Source organism: Drosophila teissieri, chromosome 2L, assembly GCF_016746235.2.
Source record: "Drosophila teissieri strain GT53w chromosome 2L, Prin_Dtei_1.1, whole genome shotgun sequence".
Taxonomy (NCBI): domain Eukaryota; kingdom Metazoa; phylum Arthropoda; class Insecta; order Diptera; family Drosophilidae; genus Drosophila; species Drosophila teissieri.
The window spans coordinates 486,908-509,935 of NC_053029.1; the positions used below are offsets into that span (position 1 = coordinate 486,908).

General features: G+C 46.2%; 4 protein-coding genes across 7 annotated transcripts; 2 read left to right on the top strand and 2 right to left on the bottom strand.

Moving 5' to 3' along the window:
- Nucleotides 1-27: 27 nt before the first annotated feature.
- LOC122611383 (protein croquemort) lies at nt 28-4,382 on the bottom strand. Its single transcript, XM_043784405.1, has 6 exons — nt 4,191-4,382; nt 3,974-4,131; nt 1,969-2,181; nt 681-1,783; nt 521-611; nt 28-461 (listed from the first exon to the last, which is right to left on the bottom strand). Exons 3-6 carry the CDS (start codon nt 2,095-2,097, stop codon nt 312-314), a joined length of 1,473 nt encoding a protein of 490 aa, XP_043640340.1. The 5' UTR covers nt 2,098-2,181; nt 3,974-4,131; nt 4,191-4,382; the 3' UTR covers nt 28-311.
- A 131-nt stretch (nt 4,383-4,513) lies between these two features.
- Nucleotides 4,514-6,068, top strand: LOC122611384 (dnaJ homolog shv). The gene is made up of 2 exons (XM_043784406.1): nt 4,514-5,673; nt 5,752-6,068. Exons 1-2 carry the CDS (start codon nt 4,665-4,667, stop codon nt 5,805-5,807), a joined length of 1,065 nt encoding a protein of 354 aa, XP_043640341.1. The 5' UTR covers nt 4,514-4,664; the 3' UTR covers nt 5,808-6,068.
- A 307-nt stretch (nt 6,069-6,375) lies between these two features.
- On the top strand, nt 6,376-9,428 carry LOC122611382. Of its 3 annotated transcripts, XM_043784403.1 has the most exons (8): nt 6,376-6,597; nt 6,864-7,001; nt 7,067-7,246; nt 7,335-7,525; nt 7,589-7,689; nt 7,765-8,130; nt 8,191-8,353; nt 8,419-9,428. In XM_043784403.1, the coding sequence occupies exons 1-8, from the start codon at nt 6,571-6,573 to the stop codon at nt 9,182-9,184; spliced, it is 1,932 nt and encodes a 643-aa protein (XP_043640338.1). In that variant the 5' UTR covers nt 6,376-6,570; the 3' UTR covers nt 9,185-9,428. The 3 variants fall into 3 exon arrangements, with proteins under 3 accessions (XP_043640338.1, XP_043640337.1, XP_043640339.1); XM_043784402.1 differs by having other exon boundaries at nt 7,589-8,130; XM_043784404.1 differs by having other exon boundaries at nt 7,589-8,130; nt 8,406-9,066.
- Nucleotides 9,429-9,602: 174 nt separating this feature from the next.
- On the bottom strand, nt 9,603-22,844 carry LOC122622965. Of its 2 annotated transcripts, XR_006326370.1 has the most exons (3): nt 22,012-22,844; nt 9,956-15,740; nt 9,603-9,903 (listed from the first exon to the last, which is right to left on the bottom strand). XR_006326370.1 is itself a non-coding variant. In XM_043801796.1 (2 exons), the coding sequence occupies exon 2, from the start codon at nt 15,730-15,732 to the stop codon at nt 11,311-11,313; it is 4,422 nt and encodes a 1,473-aa protein (XP_043657731.1). In that variant the 5' UTR covers nt 15,733-15,740; nt 22,012-22,844; the 3' UTR covers nt 9,603-11,310. The 2 variants fall into 2 exon arrangements, 1 of the variants encoding a protein (XP_043657731.1); XM_043801796.1 differs by having other exon boundaries at nt 9,603-15,740.
- Between the last annotated feature and the right edge of the window lie 184 nt (nt 22,845-23,028).

Here is a 23,028-nt window from a genome sequence, read left to right on the forward strand (position 1 = left end):
AAACGTTAAAATAAAATGCACAGAGTGTTTTGGTTTTATGAAAAATTGTTTATCAAGTACAATATGTAAAATCTCAATCAATAAGTTTCGACTTGATAATGATTCGTGTAATATTGCAGATACAGTAGTGTTTGGTAGAGTTAAGAGTAGGGTTTGCTATCACAAAATGCAAGACGAACGTCGATTCGCATCACTTACATATTACATAACGCGTAACTGACAAAGAACAGCATGTGACGGGCGACTATCAGAATGAACTAGGAGAGTTAACATATCCTGGCACTTTGGCAACACTTAAAAACTATTTTGCTCTAGTTGGTAAGTATGTCCTCATCTTCGGGAGTTCGTCGCACCCACTTTTTCGTCACAGTCAGCGTGACGCCGGTGATGAGAAAGACACTGGCGAAAGCTATCAGGGAATAGCCGAATATGATTCCGTAGCTGGACAAATTAATGGCCAACTGAAATGAAAAGCAAGGCGCTTAAATGAATGTCGTTTCACGTGTGGATTAGGCCTTACCTTGGCCTTCGAGGCCAACTCGGAGGATAGCTCTGCGTACTGATCGAACCAGAACATGGGCATTAAAACCTTTTGCACCCCACGGTATATGCTGCAAATAAAATTTTCATGATGACTGACCTTTTCTTTGACACTTTGTACCTAATAATTCTTTACTTACTCGTAGTCGTCATCAGGCTCAATCATCATGTTAATCTGGATGCGTCCATGCACTTGAACAGGCACTCCGGTGGTCGGTTCCACGGCTAAGAAGAACTCGTGCTTCTCCTTCTCTGGCTTCATTCCACTGACAGCATCAATGTACGACTGATCCGCTAGGTAAAAATGAGGGAAGGAGGAGTAAATGGGTGCTTTGTCTCGGCAGGCCTTGCACTCCACTACGCCGGTTTTGGGGCACTCTTCAAGTCGATCATCACAGAAGCAGGCCTGGTCAGGGTAGTTTTCCCCGGAGTCAAGAGTCTCCTCGGTGCCTACCCACTTAGTGGCGGTCAGGCCGTGATTCTCGTATGTGCCCCGGGGACTGAGGTTCATAAATCGGCAAGCATCGGTGGCAAAAATCGTAATCTCATCGTTTACATTCATCTTGGGCGGGAACAAGTCGCCAGTGGTTCCATTAACTATGCCACAAGGCTTCTTGTAGAATCCAGTTTCTGGCTTTCCATTCCAGTGGGTGAGTCTACCCACATTAGATATATCGTCAGTGCCGGTGTGAATAGTGAACAAACCATCGTAAGTCAGCGACTCATTGCGGTCCGCCAGCCAACCGAAGCGGTTGTAGGGGATGTCAATCGTGGAGGTGTTGAACAGGTTTAGAAAATCGGTAATGTTATCCTGGTAACCTTCGAAGATCCATTCGCCCACCGGCTTGGTTACGAACAACTTTCCGCCTTCGTGGTTCAGCATGAAGTTTATGATCTTCTTGACGATCTTGCGCTGGTTTCGCATCTCATCCGCCACCGTCGCGGTGATGGCATGGGCAGCAGTCACCATGTCGTCTAGGGTGCCATTGGATCTCTCCGGATCGAAGAACCATATGCGCCGCTCATAATATGACACCGTCGCATTATCGTAAAAGGTGTAGTTCTCCTTCTTGTGCTTCTCCAGGAAGGTGTACGGACCCATCTCCACGAAGTTTGGTTTTATGTTCGGGTTCCGTATGTCCTCGGGATTCGTCCAATTAAACATGTAAAAGCTCAGGTAAATTGGAATGGGTGCCTCCAGCCAGCTGTCATAGGTATCAGTGCCTGGCTTGAGGGTAAGGCCCTGAAAAAAGAAAGTTCGTTTTAATATGTCGAAAGAAGATAAGTTTTTCAATAATATCGTTACATCAATGTAATACGTAACCTAGGACGCAAACAAGAATTAAGTCTTCTACTTTCTTTTGCTTTTACTCCTTAAAGAAGTTTTGCAGTTCCTTAATATTTTGATTACTAACTAAATATACTCACATCCTCTACAAGGTGATCAGCAATACCCGGCCAGAAGACCACTACGAGTATTCCCAGCACAAGGAACAGCGATCCCAAGCCGAAGACCCAGACCTTGCGTTGAGTTTCTCCGCAGCACTTGCAGCACATGGTGGATACGTGGGATTCGGAAGATTCACGGTTTTTAGGAAGTGACAAGGTGGGAGTAATCCAGCCCTAGGCAATTCGTTGCATCTGGAAGTGAACAATTGTGGGTTGGGTTATTTTTGCTTGCATAATCAGTGTTCATAAACCGTATCGCTGCTAATCACGGAATTTTTATTCTTTTATTTCTCGGTACACCCATCCTGGCACCCAGCAGAGTTGGTAATTTTGAAAATAATAAGCCCAAGGCTTATCGCCGGCTGGTCCCTGCTTAAGTATTTGATAAGCATCGGCGATTAGGTCTGAATATTTTTGAATGAGACCAAGTCCGTTGCAGTCCTCATGACAGCTGGAGAAGATTAGGTGGGACAGCCCACTTAGCCGCACAGTCAACTTCAAGTGCAGACATCCGCAGATCTCTATGGTTCTTCAGCACTTGCCACTGTTTAGGTTGCCCAAACTTACTAGTTTTCAATTAAAGGGGTTCGAAATTGTTATTGCCTTGGCACAATCGGAATTCTCACAACCGCACGCGTACCCTGGCAGGGCGAAACTGCTTGCCAGCGGTCTACTTTTTGTCTTTTAATGGATCCACTTGACGATCGGTTACCACTCGGTTCATTTGCTAATCTCTGGATTTTGCTAATCGGAGTGCTTGATTGGCATTCACTTGGATGCGTTTAGAAAACGACTATCAGAGACCCGTAATACACGTCAGATAGTGGGAGTCAAAATTCTTTCAGCATATCTACATATAAAATTTTGCAAATATAGAAGTAAAGTAAATAAGGTAATAAGTGTTTTATGGCCGTCAGAGTGGGTGTGTTTCAAATATTTTTAGCATATTGCAAGATATGGAAATCTTAAATTACTAACTTGTATAGTTCCCGAAATAAACGGATTGACTTTAGCCATAAGTTTTAAGCTTCAATAAGAAATTGGAGCAAAGCGCTAAACAAAAAAACAGATTGATGCTGATTGATTCAGATTATTTTTTATATTATAAATACTTATATTTATCTAGCTTTACTCAAAGTACTCATGTCCCCGTTTGTCTAAAACTGAAATTTACTCAAGTGCAGATATCGTATCGTTATTTTGGTAATACCCCATTTCTCGTCTATTTGGTGTGCTGTGCGTAGTCAAGATGTTCGGATAATGCGAACTCTCACAAGGGGTTCCTATTTATGGCCCTGATAAGATTAGCTTAGTGGAGCTATTGATAATACGGTTGACATGTGTTGGGCCAGATCTGTTTTACTATAGCAAATCAGCCTTGATCCGTCATGTAAGCCAAAGTTCTATTACTGCAATAGAAGCGGGGCCTCTTTTATCGTAAGTCTAGTGCATATCGTATTGCAACTTCGATACCCTGCTTTGTTTCCTCCCGTCGACTGACTCAGTCTTGTTTTTGTGGGATTATTGGGCTCTATACTACAATGAATTTTTCTTTGTCCCACGACTGATAACATGCAGAAAGGGGGTCTGGAACTACAGTAGAGCTTCTGGAGCATGTACGAGTCCCAGTAAGATAATTCGAGATCTCAGTTTACTGCTTCAACATGTTCTAATATTTAAAAGGATATTGATGGAGTTAATATGGAATGGTACTCCTTATAGTTTGTTTTAAGCCAATGAATTGTTTAAATGTGTTTTTTTAGTAGGGCTTTCGTTACGTAGAAGGGTTTACTGTTTATTGAGGTCGATAAATTATGTACATACATCCCATGAAATGTTTGCTTTCTGGTTGATCTTAACCCTTGATCAACTCGCGCTTAAAGTGTTAAAGTGATGACATCACCAGTTGCGAATTAGCCCTACAGTTAACTCACGTATTATTGCACTACTACCGGCTGCATAATTAAGGTGATGAATTACTCACCTTTTATCTCGCACACAGCTGCAGTTTTTGTTTAGTTTCAGATGGTGTTGTTATTGTTTTGCTGTGGCCTTGATATTCAGTATGCCATAATTCTAGTAAAATTACTTTTCAGAGAATTCCCGTTAGGATGCTCGGATAGTCCTTTTTTTCTTGCGTGTCTGGAATAGCGAAAGTACCGTAAGAAAGGGTTTTCATTGAGGGACTTCATTTCAATTACCTTTACAGTTGAACTCAAGCGTGGGCGCCCTTGGCATTTGATCTGAAAACCGCTATCTAACTAAAAATAAAGGCACTTGCGCGTCGCCGAGCAGGGCAAAGCGGAGAATGATAAACCGCAAGCTTGCAGTTCGCCAGGCTAAATTGGATTAAACAATTTGTTTCTTTATTTATTTAGCGAATGTGACCAGAGGCGCTTAACTGCGCGTAACGGCACACAGCTTAACAGCACAGGAACGTTGCCAGAGTTTGTGGATTGACTGTAATACAAATCAGCTGCTCTGTTAGAGGAGCGGTGACAACCCTAACGCCAGTGCCAACCAATCAACGCAGCCCACGACTCACACACACAAGCAAAGCAGCCAGCGGCGACAACTACGAATTTTTTACACTTTTGCCAGCAGCATTTAAATTAAATTTCGAATTAGCTGGCTGAAAAGAATGCATTGCTGAATCAAACAGGAAAACAAACGAAATGCAGCTTATCAAGTGCTTGGTTATTATTCAGCTATCCCTCTTGCTGGTGGAGGAGTCTCTTGCCGGCCGGGACTTCTACAAGATACTGAATGTCAAGAAAAGCGCCAACACGAACGAGGTGAAGAAGGCGTATCGCCGTTTGGCCAAGGAGCTGCATCCGGATAAGAACAAGGACGACCCGGATGCGTCCACGAAGTTCCAGGACCTCGGGGCGGCCTATGAAGTGCTCTCCAATCCGGACAAACGGAAGACCTACGACCGCTGCGGCGAGGAATGCCTCAAGAAGGAGGGCATGATGGACCACGGCGGTGATCCGTTCTCCAGCTTCTTTGGGGACTTCGGCTTTAACTTTGGTGGTGATGGCCAGCAGCAAGATGCTCCGCGAGGCGCCGATATCGTCATGGACCTGTACGTTTCCCTGGAGGAGCTCTACTCCGGAAACTTTGTGGAGATCGTGAGGAACAAGCCCGTTACCAAGCCCGCCTCAGGCACCAGGAAGTGCAACTGCCGTCAGGAGATGGTCACCCGGAACCTGGGACCCGGACGCTTCCAGATGATCCAACAGACGGTGTGCGACGAGTGTCCCAACGTGAAGCTTGTCAACGAGGAGCGCACGCTGGAAATCGAGGTGGAACAGGGCATGGTCGATGGCCAGGAGACGAGGTTCGTGGCCGAGGGAGAGCCACATATCGATGGGGAGCCCGGCGACCTCATTGTGCGCGTTCAACAGATGCCGCATCCGCGATTCCTGCGCAAGAACGATGATCTGTACACGAACGTGACCATCAGTCTGCAGGATGCCCTCGTCGGCTTCTCCATGGAGGTCAAGCACCTTGATGGACACCTGGTGCCCGTCACGAGGGAAAAGGTCACGTGGCCCGGAGCCAGAATCCGCAAGAAGGGCGAGGGCATGCCCAACTTCGAGAACAACAACCTCACCGGCAACCTGTACATCACCTTCGATGTGGAGTTCCCCAAGAAGGATCTTACGGAGGAGGACAAGGAAGGTTTGTACAAACATTATTTTAAGGAATATTATGAAAGATTTCATATTTAATTGTCATCATACAACTTTCTAATTCTAGCGCTCAAGAAAATACTCGACCAATCCTCCATCAATCGCATCTACAATGGACTGTGAATCCCCATGGGTCATTCCAAAAGAAGCGCTCGCCGGCTGTACTCTAGTTTTAAAATGCCCAACTGGGAACGCCCCTAATTCAAGAGATGACTTTGTTCAAGAAAGTTGTGCGATGGAAAACAATTTAATTTTAGTTTAGAATTTTGTAAAATAGTAAAAATGTAATGAGCAGAAAACAGAACTACTAAGCGGTTCCTGTCGACAAAAGGGAATTGCAACAAAAACGAACCCCCACAAAATAAAGCGGATTTAAATTATATACAACTTTGCGGAAGGTCATTATATTTGTCGTTTTCATTTACTTACGGATTTGTTGATTGGCTTACAAATATTGTATTTTCAAAATATTTTATTAAGGCAATCGATAGGCTGCACCATTGCAACCTTGGCTCAGCTGCCGATAACTGACGCAGGACATCGGTCTAACGGGAGTGAAATAGAGAGCGGAAAATCGGGAGAGCGGCACAGAAAGTGGCGAATTCACTTTCAGAGAGCGAGGAAAGTTTTACCAGTGCGGACGTAGGACAAGCTCAATCAGGATTTTTATTTATTTTAACAGATAGCAGAACTCCAAACTAAAAAGCCAGTCATTGGCAGGGCTAACCAATATTTTAGCCTACCATCCTAAAATTCATACCTCGCAGAGGAAGGTAATTTTGAGCTGGAAAAAAGGAACTAGTAAAAGGAATTTCTAGACCGAAAAACAAGACACCAACACCAACAGCAAAAGCAAAAGCAAAGCGACCACAAATACATAGTATGAATGTCGCCTAAATATCATAATTTCGAGGTGAGTCGGGAGACGGGAGCAACTCTTGGGTGTCATCCTTTCAGGTTCCAGTCGCAGGGATTTCGTGTTCCGCGAGGACGCAACTGCCCACCCCTTTCATTCAGTTTTTTCGCTATCGATTTTCTGCGAGGTTCTCCCTTCAACTTTAAGTGACCCAAAAAAGAAAGGGAGGGTGGTTTTAGGTCAGCCGGCAAAGTTGCGTGCTGGGCTACTTCATGTGTTCTGGTTTCATGCCAAATCTAGAGACCCAATTCAAACACTTCCAGATTGCACTGGTCTACTTTCTGCTGCTGATACCATGGCCACCCACGAATGTGATCAGAATCCTTTGCTCGCGAGATAACAGCCGACTGGTGCGCAAAATAGTGCGCTCCAAATGGACTCCCATCCTGGACAAGCATCAGGTAAGTCCTCCAGACGGGAGTTCCCTCTATATCAGCCGGCCATACCTAAACTTATAAACTAAAAGGTGAAGCTGCCGCTGGAGTGCCCGCTGCATCCGTTCCGGGATGTTTTTGCCCCCCGGCAGGATGCCAAGCAGAGGGATCGACCTACTCAGTGGACGTGCAGGAAATGTGGGAAGAGCTTCTACCAGGAGAAGCACCTGGACTTACATTTCGACACGCGCCACAAGAGCATCATCAACCAGGTAAGGAATTTAGAGGTGGAGAAGGAGTGTGTGATCAAGGATAGAGAACTAAAAGTACTTAAACTTTCGTTTCCACTTGCATTTCCAGGCGGAGGATGCCGTTTGCCTGGCCGACTTCTGCGACATCATGCGGTGTGAGGTTTTCGAAACGGAGGACGCGTCCAGCCTGAAGTTTGGTGACCAGCACATTGTCACGGACATCGAGGTGTGGGGCGACTCCCTGGGACAGAATTCCGCGTTGGCCAAAGCGAATGCTGCCTACTTGAGCTTAATACCTAGGTGCGTTCTGCTTTGGTGCTCTTACATTTGTCTTCAGTTATGTGATGCCTCAATCCTTTCTAGAACTTCCACATTGGGTGCCTCGCGTGCCGCCAAAGTACAAAACCGTCAATTACTTCAAGACAAGCCAAGCCAGGCCAGCAAGCAGAATCAGTCACCGGCAGGTGAGCGAACACATCCCCAATCCCACCACCACCCCCGAGATCGTGCATCCACCACAGCCAATCCCCTTCGCCTAGATCCATCTCCGGAGGACGGGTCGGCGGCTAGGCCGAGATCGGCCGGCGAGAAGCTGCTTAACAAGCTTAAGGAGCTGGGCAAGGCGCACCTAAAGCCGGCAGCGGATCCGGAGGCCAGCAGGCAGAACGAGACGGGCGAGGAGGAGGACGAGAAGGGGAGTGGACAGCCCGAGGGCAGTGGCCAGTCCGCTGATGAGGTCAAGACGGAGGAGGGATCGGGTGCTAATGGAAACGGAAACAAGGCCAGAGCCAATTGCAAGCCGGAGGAGCTGAGTAAGCTGAAGAACCGCTGCGAGATGCTGCTGAGGAGCTGCATCGGAGGATTGCTACTGTCCATGTCGGATCAGGCCTTCAAGGAGATGGAAGGTTCGTGTGCTTTATGTTCTTTCTGATCCGAATTATACTTGAAACCCTTCATGCTCGCAGATGAAATGAACAAGGCGGTGTGCTGGTACTTGACGTGCGATCGTTACTGGGAGGATGGACCCTTGGAGCCCCGAGCCTTCCCCTGGGGTCTAATCGTGATCCTGATCTTCGTGCTCTCCACGGGGATCTGTTTCTGCTACTACATTATCTGGATCTTGTTCGAGTAAGTGTGTCCTGGCCACCTGTTCCTTCCATTGAGATTGAGCGAACCCAAGTCACCTGTTTCAGCTCCGAAGAAACGACAATCAACGCGAACCACTACTACGGCCAGGGATCCATCGGCGCCGGCGGGAGCATCTACATGCCAGGAGCAGCAGCGGGTCATCACTACCATGTGGACTATGCCACGCGGCACGACCTCGACCTGGACGCCGGCGGGATAGCTGGTCAGCAGCAGCAACAGCACCTGCTTCAGGAGCAGCAGTACTATTACCAACAGCAGCAGCAGCAGCAACAGCAGCAGCAGGCGGCATCCGTTCGGGATTTGTACCCGGAGCAGGTGCAGTATCATCGTCACAGTCCGCGGCACTACATCGCCGATCAGCGTCCGGTGGGGCCAACAGTGGGCACACCCACCCAAGGGGCCGTTCGCAGCAGCTCCTCCAACGCCAACACGCCGTTGCACCATCGGGTGCAGCATACGGGACAGCATCCCCACCTGCAACATCGTCACTCGACGAGCCTGGCCTACCCACAGGACATTTTAGACCGACGCGACTATACAAGTAGCTCCTCTCGCCCGATTGCCACCAACATGGTGGCTGGATCAGGATCGGGACAGGGCGCTGGAGCTCCTGGCGATGCACAGCGTCACTACAACACGCATCCGCGGCCGCTGGAAACGAGGCATCGCCACGTGGGCTCCTCCCAGCAATCCCTTCGTGCCTCCGCCTCCACGCACGAGATTGTGCAGCAGGAGGCGGGTCTGGGTCAGAACGAGCACTACATCTACGTGACCTATCCGCCGGACCTCAAGAAGCGCTACTTTGAGTGATGAACTGGGTCTGGACTGGGTGCGGGCACTGATGATGATCGTATTATGGAGACTGCTGTCGAGCCTTCACAGAGGAGATCGGGAGACCGGCAGATGGAGAGACCAAAGGGCCTTCAAAGGGAGATCCAAGAAACGATACCAAAGCCAGAGTTCAACTACAGTTGATACAGTTGATATGAGGATATTGAATGACAGAGGAGGACTGGTCGCCAACATAAGCCCAAAGTTGGATTTTTACTTTTAGCCTGCAAATTCTAGATTTGTGAACTGTGCTATTCTTTTTTAATTCTACAAAATAAATTGCAATATTTCTGTACAATAGAAAAGAAAGATGATTTAATGGATTTCAGTAATTTAGTAAATTGCTAACGCTTTAACTAAACTCCCACAAAAACCATTGAAGCCAGAACTCAGCGAATAACATTTACATAAAACATTTATTTCTCTTTTTAGGATTTCGTATATCATTTCCTTTGTTTGGTTTGCTCAAAGACACTCACATTGTCACATTGATAAAGTCACAAATCTTAAAGCTAAGGTACAGTGAAAACCTTCCGATTTACAAGTATAGAGTTACAGACATATATGTTATATCCATTGTGGAATGTGTAGAGTGGCAAAGGATGGTATGTACATATTGCGCAATAAATATTATTGTTACTGCTAACATTTTTACTCCATTTAGTGGGCTAGCTCTTGCACTTTGTATTTTGTTTGTACTAAAATTAAGCGTATTACTTAGTTGTAAAAGTTACAAACGAAAGAACGTACATTTAGAAGCTTAGCTAGACAATTATTAGTTTCAAGTGTTTGGTCCTTTGGAATGTGTTACGAGAAAAAGACATCTAGGTGGTCTCGGTTATAGAATAAGATAACATTTTTACTTTTCAGTTTTTAGTTTTTCGTGTTTAGTTTTTAGTTTAGTGTTGCAGTGGGCTAGGATTCTAAGACTAGACCAGCACCCAAGTCTATTTCATAGTTGGCATTGCCCTTGAATATTGTTTTCCTCATCCGCAGCTTACATAAGTCGGGCGTTGAGAATTCTTTAAGGCCCCCATACCAAATTTGATAACCGGTCTGGATTTGTGATTAGCTATGCCCTCAAGTCGCCGTATGCGCAGAGCATCGATTAGGGATGGGCGTTATGAAACGAAACCCCCTCGATTTCCTTGTTGATATGGGAATCGGGTTCTATGGTTCTATGTGTAAATGTACGAAGCCAAAGCCTAACAATTTTGGTAATTCCCGTAACCCTAAAATAAACACAACAAATTGCTCTAGGAACCTAACAAAAAATTGCACTAAAACAAACAAAGTCTTCGGCTACTAACAGATCAAACGATTCCAACAGGTGTATTTAGTTTTTAGTTTTCTCTCAGTTTTTGGTCTAGGCTGCATTTGGTGGCAAAATTTAAGCTACAAGTGGGTGGCGTGGGTTTTTGTCCCCCAAGTTACGCCAAGGCTAACACGCAACTGGCATCGCATATTGCCCCCGATATATGTGTGTATGTTATATTGCGAATGTATCTCAATCTGGGCCTGACCTTTGGCGAAAAGCATTTTAAATTGGCTCCACTCGCTGAGCGAGTAAAACGCTGATACATTAGCCGATAAAGTATGTATGTATCTGGTTAATTGCACGCGACTCGGACAGAAACCCCAAAACTCCCCGACTGACCCCCGGTTAACCCCTTGTCTAACGCTGCTTACTCATGCTTAACCCATCGAGATTCGAATTCGCGCATTCCAGATAAACACGGCATTTTCCATGTAAATATTGCACAGATATCTAAAATATATATGGTACTATGGTACTCTAAAATAGGTATCGTAAAAGTTTAAAAATAATGATTTTCCTAAAAGGACTATACATACATTATATTATGCTACATTCCGTTTCCTTAAATAAATCCAAATATTAAAATATTAAAAAGTCTTGAGATTCTGTAAAGTGTAGCTGCACTTGCATCCATATCTTTAGTTTTCTTTTTGTGGTGTATCAAACGTGTACGTGTGGTGTATCCTTTATTTACTTTCGATTAGCCATCTGGATCGTCTGTTTTGGCGAGCCGAACACATCTGATCCTTTCCAGGGACCAGAAATATCTTTGGTAGAAGCTGGAATCCTATTTGACTTTCCGGTGACGCTTCCTTCCGGCTTGTAGGCGCTTGTACTTCCGCAGGACTTGATGGGCGTGGTAGAAGCGACTTATCCGACTCTGTACATACTTCCCATGCAGGTATTTGAGCAACTTGCGCCGATCCTTTTGCGGATCGGGCTTCTCATCGTGAATTATCTCCTCGTGATGTATCAGTGGCGTGGCATCAAATTCTGGTTGGGGTTCGGCCAACAACTGGATGAGCTGCAGAGTGTCGGCCTGCTCCTCCGCCTCGGGACTCACCTGCCCAAGGCTAGCTGGATTGGGTTGGACCTCGGCCTCCTGATCCTCATTGGCCACCACGCCCAGGATGTTCTCGTTCATGTCGCACTGCACCACATAGAGATCACTGCTGGAGTCAAATATCTCGGCCAGATTGATTAGCAGTACATCCTGACCGCTGGTGTTCGGCTCCTCGTCGTCCTCCTTGCCCTCGAGATCTGAAAGCTGATACATTTCCGCCAGCGCCTCCTCGACGCTTAGTTCTCGGGGAGTAGGAGCAGAAGCACATTTATCCGGAGATCCGGACGTTTCCATTTCCTCTCTTACGACTAACTCATTTGATTTTAAGGAACTATTTAAGGCAATCTTACTAAGGTCACTTGGCTTCGCTTCGCCATCGCTTTCCAGGATCTGCTTCAGTTTGGCAATGTCGTGGTTGGAGACCTCCGCCTCTGGGAGTAGCTCTTCAGGGCTCTCCTTTTTGACGATTGTCTCCCGGGGAGGTAGTTCCCCGGTTTGCGATTGGGAGAGTTCTTTTTCCAGGGCGGCCAGCTCGTTGAAGTCGCTTTCTTCTTCGCCAGCCGTAGAGCTCCGGGAACTGGAGCTGCTGGAACTGCTGCTACTTGACGAAACGCCTTCCTCTGCCTGGCTGCTCGAGCTGCTGGAGTCATCGTCCGAACTGGAACTACTGGAGCTCGAACTCGAAGAAGATGACGAAGATGACGACTCGGTCCTACAAGCTTCTTGTTTTGGGATTTCAGCTTCCATTTCAGGTTCTGGGGTAGGTGCCACACTATTCTTCAGCCAGGCTTGTATTTGCTCCTCCTTGTTTTGAACGTCATCCACTCCCTCCACTGCCATTTTTATGGGACTCTTGTTGCTCCCCTCGTCGTCCGGCTCCACTCTCAATTTTATTTTCGGAGACATGTTCGTATTTTCGATGTCATCAAACCCCCTGAAGTTTGACTGCAGCTCCAGGGAGCGGCTGTCCAAGCCCTGCTCCTCCAGATTTGGCTCTTCATGAACATCATCAGTCTTGTCTTTGTAGCTGTACGCACTCTTGATGACCGTTTCCCGATCTGTTCCACTCAGTATACTGCTTCTGAATTCAGTGGAATTCAAAGCCGAGACACTCAGCCCTTTGAGACTTGGGGGATTGCGCAGATCCGGGGTCGCATCGTATTTCTTAATCTGCCTCTTGATCAGAGGCAGTCGTTTCTCCTTCAATATGGTCAACTGCTTCTTCATTAGGATGGATCGGAGTTCTCTGTTTTTACTATAGGCGATTTTCTTTCGCAAGACTTTCAGTATCCTAAAGTAATGCCGATATTTTATTTTTGGGCTCTCAAACTCCAGGATCTTTAGCAAATTTATGCAATTTCGGCGTTTTTTGGCAAGAAGTTTTTGACTGGCTCTGGCCAAAGTTTTAGTCGAAAGAGAGATTTCATTTGGATTTTGGCCAGGACCCACCTGTTGTTTCCTATCCTTTTGATCCAACCGTTCCGGGGGATCTGTGGTTCTGCGCTTCCTTTTATAGAACTTAAATCTCTTTGGATTCTCTCTATACTCCCCTTCATCCCGGGCAGTCGCTTCTCCGGGGTCACTCTCCGAGCCATCGATTTTGTGAATGAAGGTCTCGTACTCCTTGGCAAAGGTGGACTCGTTTGAGTTTGAGCTGTTGTTCTGATCGAAGTCCATAGGCACAGGTGGTTGTGGTACATTTTCATAGGCCTCATTGCTGTTGAGAATGGGACTGTGCAAGGGAGGAGCCGCGGATTGTTCGATCAATGAATCAGGGTCTGGTTGTCGGAGGATCTCCGCCAAGGCATCGCTTTCGTTAACGGGCTGTTGCTCCGAGGCATTCGTTTTCAGACGCAGTTCATCCAGCTCCTTCTCCACGTCGAAACTGCCAAAGGAATCGTCCACGGGAACGTTGCCGCTTCCATTGGCCTTTTCAATGTCTATAATTATGTCAGGTAAGTTAATGCCTTGATGATCCACGACTGCCGTGGCTTGAGGTCCAGTTGGTGGCAGAGATTCGTACATAAAGTTGGGGGTACTAGGTACTGGAGCCACCACCGCTACAGCCGGAGGATCCATCTCTAGAACAGCACTTGTTTCATCTTCGTCGTCAACTTTCCAGGTGGAGAGAAAGTCGCGAATGTTGTAATTCTGGGTGCCTTTCGTCGACTCCACAGTGTAATTTAGGTGGTTGGAGGACGCCGAGGCGTGGAGATTGTAGCCCACATAGTTTTCCACTTGGGCATCGAGGTTGGTAAGGGATCCGCCACCAGAATTTCCAGTCTGACCAAGATAACAATTTCCCGAGGAGGTGGGACCGACAATTCCAGATCTCTTGCGGTAATCCTGATACGGTTGCGTTCGCAGGGACTGCTGGGGCATCGACGGAGCTACATAGCTCTCCAAGGAGTTGAGACTCAGATCATTGTAGTAGCCCCCACTCGCGGGATCCATTCCCATACCCATGCCGATACCTATTCCCATGCCACCCATTCCCAGTCCCATTGGCGCCGTATATCTTTGGCTGGTTAGGTTATTCAGGTTATTCGATGTGGTGGAACCTGACAGCGCCTGTGGGCTATATCCGTAGCCCAGTTGACTGGGCGTGGTTTCGTAGGGGCCGTGGCCCACGTACATATCAGTCGGATGCTTGAGCTTCATGGCAGCGGCGGAGGAACCAGTGCCAGGATATTGAGGCTGCGATTGCGGGGCACTTGCGGATGCTCCATAGGGTCCGGAGATAGATCCGTACCCATTGCCCCTCGGGTAATAGCAGTTTTGCTGGTTCAAGGGGTATCCCTGAGAGCAGCAATTCTGGCGGGAACTTAAGGGCGCGTTCTCCGTACCTGACCACAAATTCCGGCCAGCATAGGGCTGCGTAATCGAAGGACCCGCATAGGGATTGCTGACATACGGCGATACACCTGTGCTTCCATACTTATCGTACTTCGTGGACCCGTAATATAGTTCGCTGTTGATGGTTCCGTGTCCGGGTCCAGGTCCGGGCCCGGGTCCGGGGGCAGGATGGGGGTGATGGTAAGTGCTGTTGGGCCCCGTCGCCGGCGGTAGAGATCGGTAGTTGGGCGAATTGTAGTCCACTCCCCAATGACAGTTGCTGGTGGGCTTCCTGTAAGATTGTAGTCCGGCGGAGTCGGGACCCAGATCGGGCTGGCTATACATGGGTAGGCCGCCATTTGGCGAGTACATGGACATGGCCATTCCGTACTTGTCGTAGTATTGCGCTGACGAGGGATTATTCATCACTCCACTGGAGTTACCACCTGTGCTGCCGTAAACCGCAGCTGTGGACATTCCCTGATAGCTTCTACTTGGCTTGATGGCCGCATAGTTGGGCTCCAGTTGGGTTAGCTGTGTCTGCTGTGACATCTGCGTCTGTTTTTGGGGCATGGCTCCAGGATTCAGGGGTAGGCCATATGATGTACCCGGAACAGCACTGCCGGTCATATTGCTCGACATCATCGCATGCGATGCAGCCTGGGCGGATGGAATCTTGTACTTGTACGGATCGTATGTGGCATTCGACTGGCTCATATAACCGCCGGAGCCTGCTGCACCACCGGAAAGCGGTTGGGCGTAAAAGGGCGTGGCCGTAGCCTGCGGCTTGATTCCCGTACCGGTTGCGCCAATTGGACTTGCTCCATACTTCGCTCCCGCACCGGGAGTGAGCTTTTCGTAGCGAGTTCCACTTCCGGGGTAACTGCTGCCGGACAACTGTGGTCCCACTGCTGTCGCGCTGTACGAGTTGTACGGGGCTCCACTGTAGTTGTAGGCGGGATCCAGGGGCAGGGAGTTTCCGTATCCGTAGTTCTGTGGGTAATAGTGACTTGGATTCTGCTGCTGCTGCTGTTGCTGTCTCTGCTGGGCGTCCAGCGATGTCAGCGCCTCGCTGTAGAACGGAGCCACTGTCGCTATGGTGGCCATTGGCATTGAGGTGGGCGAATTGTCGTAGTGACCGCCGCTGGTGGGCGTGGTCGTGGCGCTTCCGTATCCGCTGCTGCTGCTCCCACTGCTGCTGCTGCCCGGCCCGGAACTGGAGCCGGAGCTAAGCCCGGATACGGATACGGAGCCGGAACCGGACGAGCCCATGGCGATGGCCATGGCGGCCGTGTCCATGACCGCTTGCATCTTGTTGGCTGCAAAGAGGCAAATACGTTGGAATTTAACATAAAGTCGACGTAAACAGAAAAGCTTAAGTTAATTATATACATAAATACAGTTGTTAAAAATTTAAAATGTACTTGTTCGTCATAGAGAAATCGTTATAGGTTCTCTTATATCAAATTAAATGCTTAATATTTGAATTTTGACCAACACATTTGTGAAGTGCATATCAACCATATGGCGAATTGGAAATAGCAAAACAAATATTTGAAGATGTTAAGGCCAATAACCTAGTTATCGTAACAGTCATCGCAATAGGACAGCATTATTTATTCAAAATCTGTGATCACTACTTAAGTGGTTTATTAGGGCCCAAATGGTTTAAAATTACATCATTTACGTTTACTATTGAAATATACATATACACCTGCAAAGTTTTTTTTACAAATATCCCGATCTCTCTTTCCAGGATTTCCCCTCCGCTCAACCGGTTGCATTCTAGAAGGGCATTCGCAATGGTTAAAGGTCTGCAACACGGCGAACAGGAAAAAGCAATTATTCTCTGGCATTTAAATGTAAAATGGAAAGCCCCACCACATAAACCTCTCGACGCCCCCGCGACAATTTCGCTTTTGTTGGTCATTAAATGTGGTCTTCAACGGCACGCAGGTCCTTTGTAGTCCTTCGTAGCAAGTGTGTCAGTGGGGTTTTGATGTCGGGATGCAGTGAGGTGGGGTAAGCCGCACTTAGAAAAATATGAGATCAAATATGGCTTTCAATAAAAACACTTTAAGAAAATCTCTTGCGATTCTTTCCCAAATCTTAGTTTTTCCAGCATCAATACATTGTATGCTGTTTACTCCTACTTTAAAACCAATTAAATGTTGAATGGTTTCTAATTTTTGGCCTGTGTATTACAGACAGGGACTACAAAATAAAACGCGCGCCTCGGCTTTGTGAAATGGAAATGTGGAATGTTCATGAAATATTAATGATTGACCCCGCCACTCACACACACGCACGCACTGCTCGGCTGAAGGGATGGACAATGCAAAGAGCAATGGTGGCAACAACAAACGAACCCCTTTTCTACGCCCACTCAATGTCAACGCCCACCGCAAAGTGGGCCACAAACACTCGCTCACTGGGAAAAACCAATAATTGTCGCAGATAATTGCTGGAAGCCAATGGAACCCCGCTCCTTAATCATCAATACCTGTAGGGTGCTGCACGACTAGCACACTGGAAGAAATCGGAGGAGTTCATGTGAAGCTGCACTAAGCCATCAGTTCACAACTGAACAGCTCAGCAGTAAAACCATGTCTGAAATCTGTGATTCCTTTGAGGTTTTCAGCGAAAGCTTTATGATTCCTAGAATATTTGCAAGTCAATAAGAGCGGTTGTTTTTGAAAGTCGCGTTGAACTTTTAAACTCTCGATCAGATTATGTACGATTATGCTAAGACTCAATGCAGGCTAATATAAATATACACCAAACATTCCAAAAACTTAAAAAAAAATGATTAAAAAATCGACAGCTTCTTTTACACCTTAAATGTTCGCTGTGTACTAAATCCGTACCCTTCTTCCCCTTGGAACCTTTGTAATAGCCGGGTTGGAACTTCATCCACAGTCCATTGCCGAACACCTGCGAGGACCAGGGGCAGTTCCATCCGCAAGGACAACTACTGTCCGCCGGCAGCCACATGGTTTGCACTACGGACAATTGAGCAAATGGACAAATGGACAATTGGAACAAAAGAGCGCCGCACACAGAATAAAATTAAAACGGAGTATAGCACACCGGGCACGGCGAGTGGCGAACTGGAATTCATTATGATAATTCACTTTCATCCGCGGCAAATATTATTGATGACCCGGCAGTCGGCTCCGGATAATCGACCTCTGCCTTTCGATTCGATTCGGGTCGGGCTTTTAGTCTAATTGGGCGTGAAGCGACCATCCGGAATAAATGAGATCGCGATTGCCGGATTGTCGACGGCTACTGGAGACTTTAATCGAAATGGGATCGCAATGCAAATCATGATCGGAGTCGGCAACCCGAAAGGGGAAATGGTAATCAAAGAAGTTCGGCTCGCCATCCGATATACTTGTGTACAAAAAGCCGGGCAGCTCCGCAATTCGATCGCATTGCGTATACGCCCTGGGGTACGCTGATATCGGAGATCAGCACAGCTGAATAAAATGAGTTTTTTGTGCCACGTTCGAATGGAAAGTACAAATGTGTTTGCCTCTGAAAAGTCGAGGCAATGCGGGTTCCATAATTCATTTAATTATAAAGTGCAAGACAAACAGAAACGAGTTTAATCTATTTGTATCCGTTCCCTTAATGCTATTAGAGTCGAAAAGTAAAAGGGCGTTTATATACATATACATAAGCGTGAGTAAAGTTATCCGTTTATATTTTTAGTTTTTATGAGTATTTAGAGGTTGTCAAAGCTAAATGCAGCCTATTCTTTCTTTTAGATATCTACTAAAACTGAAAGTAAGTAAACTAAATAAAAATGTCAAGAGCAGAGCCGTAAAGTATGTACATTTAGATTCAGCGCAGCTTTCATTAAATTCTTACCCGAAATGCGAGGAGTTATGCTGCCATATGTTGGGCAAAGAAAAAGGCGGGCTAACACAAACACACCGGAACACAAATACGAGCACACGCACACGCGGAAAGGACGCGCTGCGTGCTTGTGTGTGTGTGTGTGAGTTCGGGGGATTCCCCACACAGCGTAGCCTTTGTTTTAATTATGAAACTTTGAGGACTGCAGTTATTTTTACGAGAAGGAGGCGTGACAGCGCGTGCGACTTTCCAGCAAAAACTTATTCATCTGTTGAAGCTGTTGAAGCCGAGGAATGTGACGTCGAGGCTGACATTGGCAGCGACGCCAGCAGCGCCGCCTGCGCCGACGCAGACGCCGAAAAGGAAAAGCCGACGGGGAAAATGCCCCCGAAGGGTGTGGAAGGGTGTGGAAAAAGAAGAAGGAAAAATAGGAAAGCAGTAGGCAACGAACAACAAATGGTCGAGTGTAGTTGTGTGGGTCTTTCACGGGAAGTTCCGGGTGTGTAGCTGTGTGTCTGTTGTTGTTGTGCTCGGGAAAACAAGTGGTTGCCGTGGTGAGAAGAAAACGGGCACAAAATAGCGGGAAAGGATTAAAATGCGAAAGGGTTTTCCCATTTCCAACTGCAACGGAACGCCGTGTGGGGACCTATTTACTGACCCAACTAACATATCTCAACTTAAAACTACTAAACGTAATACATTTGTAAGGAAGAATCTACTATTTCCAATGTTTTAATAACATATATCTAAGGACATAGGAAATAGGCGGTCATCAGTACGTTCCTCTGTTTTTTGCTATAAATACAGCTCAGTTAAATATTCATATCTTTCCAACCCATTCCAGCATACCCTCTCTCAGACCAATTACAGGGTCTGCCAGTGCAGGCGCTCCCGAAGCATTTTGCCAGACTTGTGACAGCCCCAGTTCCCACACTACACCCCGCCACTACACCTCGACTGTGTCCCGGTCCTTAGTCCTGAATCGGGCGGAAATGAAGCCGCCGCTCATAAGCAAACATGACAGCTCCACGCTCCCATTAGCGTTCCAATTTTGTTGTTTGCAACTCCTTTCTTCCCCATTTCCCATTTCCAGTTCGATGACGAAGCGTGACAAATAATAACAAAAGTAGCTTCGAGCTACCGAAATGATCGGAAAAGTGCATCGAGGCGAGGGTTTTCCACCAGGAGTGAGAGTTGCTTAAATAGGGCTAAACCGCCGGATTTTAATAGACATCGCAGCAATACAAAGTTTATATTTCTAGGATTTTATATCAAACGTAGAACAGAAATAGTGACAGAGAATTTATAACTGCAGAGCATTAAAATGGAAATCTGAAGCCTTCTCGGCCATTTCTCCCTGTGCAGAGAGGGCAGAATTGAAATAAACAATGAGCAGCAAATGGGCAAAAAGCAAAAGCTAAAAAAAGTGGAAAAAAGCAACAATAAAATAGGCGACAAGCAGCAACAACGGGCAATCATAAAGCGACGCAATCAAATGATAATAAAAAGCAGCGACGATTACGCCGGCTGCGACGCCGACAGCGCAGCCACAGTGGGGCTTCAGCTCCCCGATTGTTTTGCATACATATATGTACGGTATGCGGTATATACAGCACATGCGGTGCGGAGTCTACGTCTCCAAAGGTGAAACGCGACGAAAGGGCGATGGGGAGAAAGAGGGCTCCGACCCAGGCGAAGAAGCTATAGCAATTCCCAATTCCACATTCAAATGCAAAACAAATTCAAGAAAATCGAACAGCAGATAGAAGCCAGCGACGTTGGCAACGCCGAAAGAAAGGCAGAAACTCGGTGTCATCGTATGAAAAACGAACAGCTGGGGTCGCATATATGGGAGTCCGAGTTGGCCCATAAAAACTGTTTGAATCTGCGCTAATTTATGCCACTCCAAAGGGTGAGCTGCCCGAACTTTGGGTGTTGGAACGAAAATCGTAATTAAACTAGGTATCTATCTTATCTTTGCTAACTGCCAACTGCCATTATGCTCTGGCAACGGATGTATTTGCGTTTACAAAAAGCTTCTTTAATCCCATTAACCTTTCATGTAAGGCCTAACATCAAGTATGCGACGTGTACGGCATTAGAAGATCAAGTACGCTTGTTATTTGGAAATATTGCAGTATTTGGATGGCATTATTTAAATATTTATCTTATCTTAATTAATATCAATGCGAACAAGTACAAGTGCGGGTTCATTGCTACTTGATTAAACTAACTGAACGGAGCGATTATTTTGACAAATGTTTGTTTATTACTTAGGAGAGTATACTATTTGCTGTGCTGGCCATGAATAGGTACATATGTATGTATTTATGTACATATGTACTTCAGGGAATGAGAAATACTTGAAACATATTAGTTTTGCGATTACCATTACACTCTTTGAACTATCAGCCTGCAGTGCTACTATTGTGACCCCCACTGTGGCTGTGTAAATATCAGCGCTATGTGGCCACGACGAAATATTGATTGAAAATCAATAGGCTCGGCCGCCTGTCATATTCTATGATTGCCCGGCGGCAGAGAACTCAGAATTCAAATGTCGATGCGATTCAACTGCCAGCCGGCAAACTCACTTCAATCATATATAGAAGTCTATATATACACTAGCTATATATACCTGCTTACATACATATGATGTATGTATATTAAGCGTTCGAACGTTAACATGCACACTCGTATGTGTGTCAGTAGTTTTGATGTTCGTGCGTGTGGCGATGACAAGCTCGGCTTGATAATTTAAACACGTAGCCCTCGACTAGAGCTTCTGCCATGGACTGCGCCCCCAAACCACCACCCACCACCCCCTCTCACCACCCGCCACCCCACGGCTCGGCACCGACACACACACTCGCACACATGCACATGCCATAGCGTATAGAGCAAAACAGACGTAAAAAATCGAAAAAAAACACACAAAAATGTCAACACACTTTTATTGTTGTTGATGTAATACCCTGCATAGATAGGGGAGGGAAGTATATCAACTACTTCCCCAAATGCCGTTCTAGGTAAAAATGTATTTAAAATGAAGATACACCGTAAGAAACTCATTTCAATTTAAAGTGCAGTTTGAGTGCAGTTTCAGTATATGAGAACTAAAATTAGTATGTATTTTTTGCCTGGAATACTTCGGCTGCCGAGAAATAGCCTAGTAAAAAGGGTTGCCTATTTAAAGGGGTATCTCTCGGTCGAACCTTTTGGAACATGCGTTATTATTTTTGCTGTCTGTGTGGCGCTTTTTGGGGCTGTCGTTGTAATCGACTTTGTTGTTGCCGTTGCCGCAAAACAAAAATGCCAAAGAAGAGAATAAAGTAGAGCACCCAAGTCGGCGACGCTAGCGCAAGCAGCGACGCCAGCAGCGTAAGCCGCACTCAGCAAAAAAAAGAACGTTCGATTATGGTGGTAAAGGGAAAGGGGGACGGGCAGGGGGAGGGAGAAGCGTATGCACTCAAGCAGCAAATAAACCACGTATTCACACACACTCGCACACTCTCGACATACTTACACAGATATTCAAAACAAAGTACATAAACAAAAATATAAACAATTGCATTTTAAAACCCATTAAAATAAATGTAATAGTACTTTTAACGATTTTAGATCTAACCCAACATCAACATCAATGCTTCAAAGCAATTATGATTTTTTTATTAAACCTTAATAAAAGTAATATAAAGTAATAAATTTTTTTGCTTGTGCACAAACCTCAACAGTTTTTCGACATTTTGGGGCTATTTTCCCTGCTGTTGTTGTTGCTTCTGCTGCACCCTCTGCCGCTGTCGCAGTTGACGTCTACGGCGCAGTCGCTGCTCACTTAAATGTTCTCTTCGCTGCCGTTACTGTTATTGTTTGTTTTTGTTGTGTATTTTTTTCGCCTTGTTTCGCTTGATTATTTGTTGTTTTTTTCTTCTTTTTTTCTCCCCCAGCTTGTAACTTGCAATATAATTTAATAGTAACTGATGTGCTTGCTGCGGGGGCTTGTTGTTGCTTCTGTACTTCACTTAATATTCGGCTACGCACTCAAACATACACAGGGAGAAATTTTGGGGCGGAGTAGGTACATAGGTGACACAAGTTTGGCGTTTCACTTTCAAGGTAACACACGTCGTATGAGCGATATCCGCTGATAATAACGATATACACATGACCCATGTAAGTATATTCAATTGCACTGTTGCCTCGCTCTTTCACTTTTATTATTACTATTTCCTCGGACTGTTGGCACGAATTAGATATGACAGTTGGGAACGTCAGCAAAACACACACTTTAAAGCCGGCATTGAAAACGCTCTATTTCCCGAACTATGTATCTTTTTTCCAGCACACACTTGTACAGGTGGCAAAAAGGCAAAAAAGCGGCGCGTAAATGCCGGAGAACAGAAACAGAAATTATACAACGCTCCGTAGTGGTAGTAAAATACAAAAGTTAATAACAACGCGACAAACAGAAAAAAACACGCTAGAACGTAACCGAACGGAATCCAGCGATGCGATGTGCCAGCGTAAACGCGTCCGTGCACGTCCGCTCTCTTCGAAAACAAAAACGCGAGTGAGCAATTCGACAAACGGTAAAAGCACACACGGCGGATGAGTGCTAATTGCGCTCAGCACGCGTCGCAACGGGAGAGAGCGAGAAAATAAACAGCGGAGAGAGTGCAGCGCTCTCTTTCTCTGTGTGCGAGGGAGATAGCTCTCACAGGTGGTTGGAGGGGGTGTATCGTT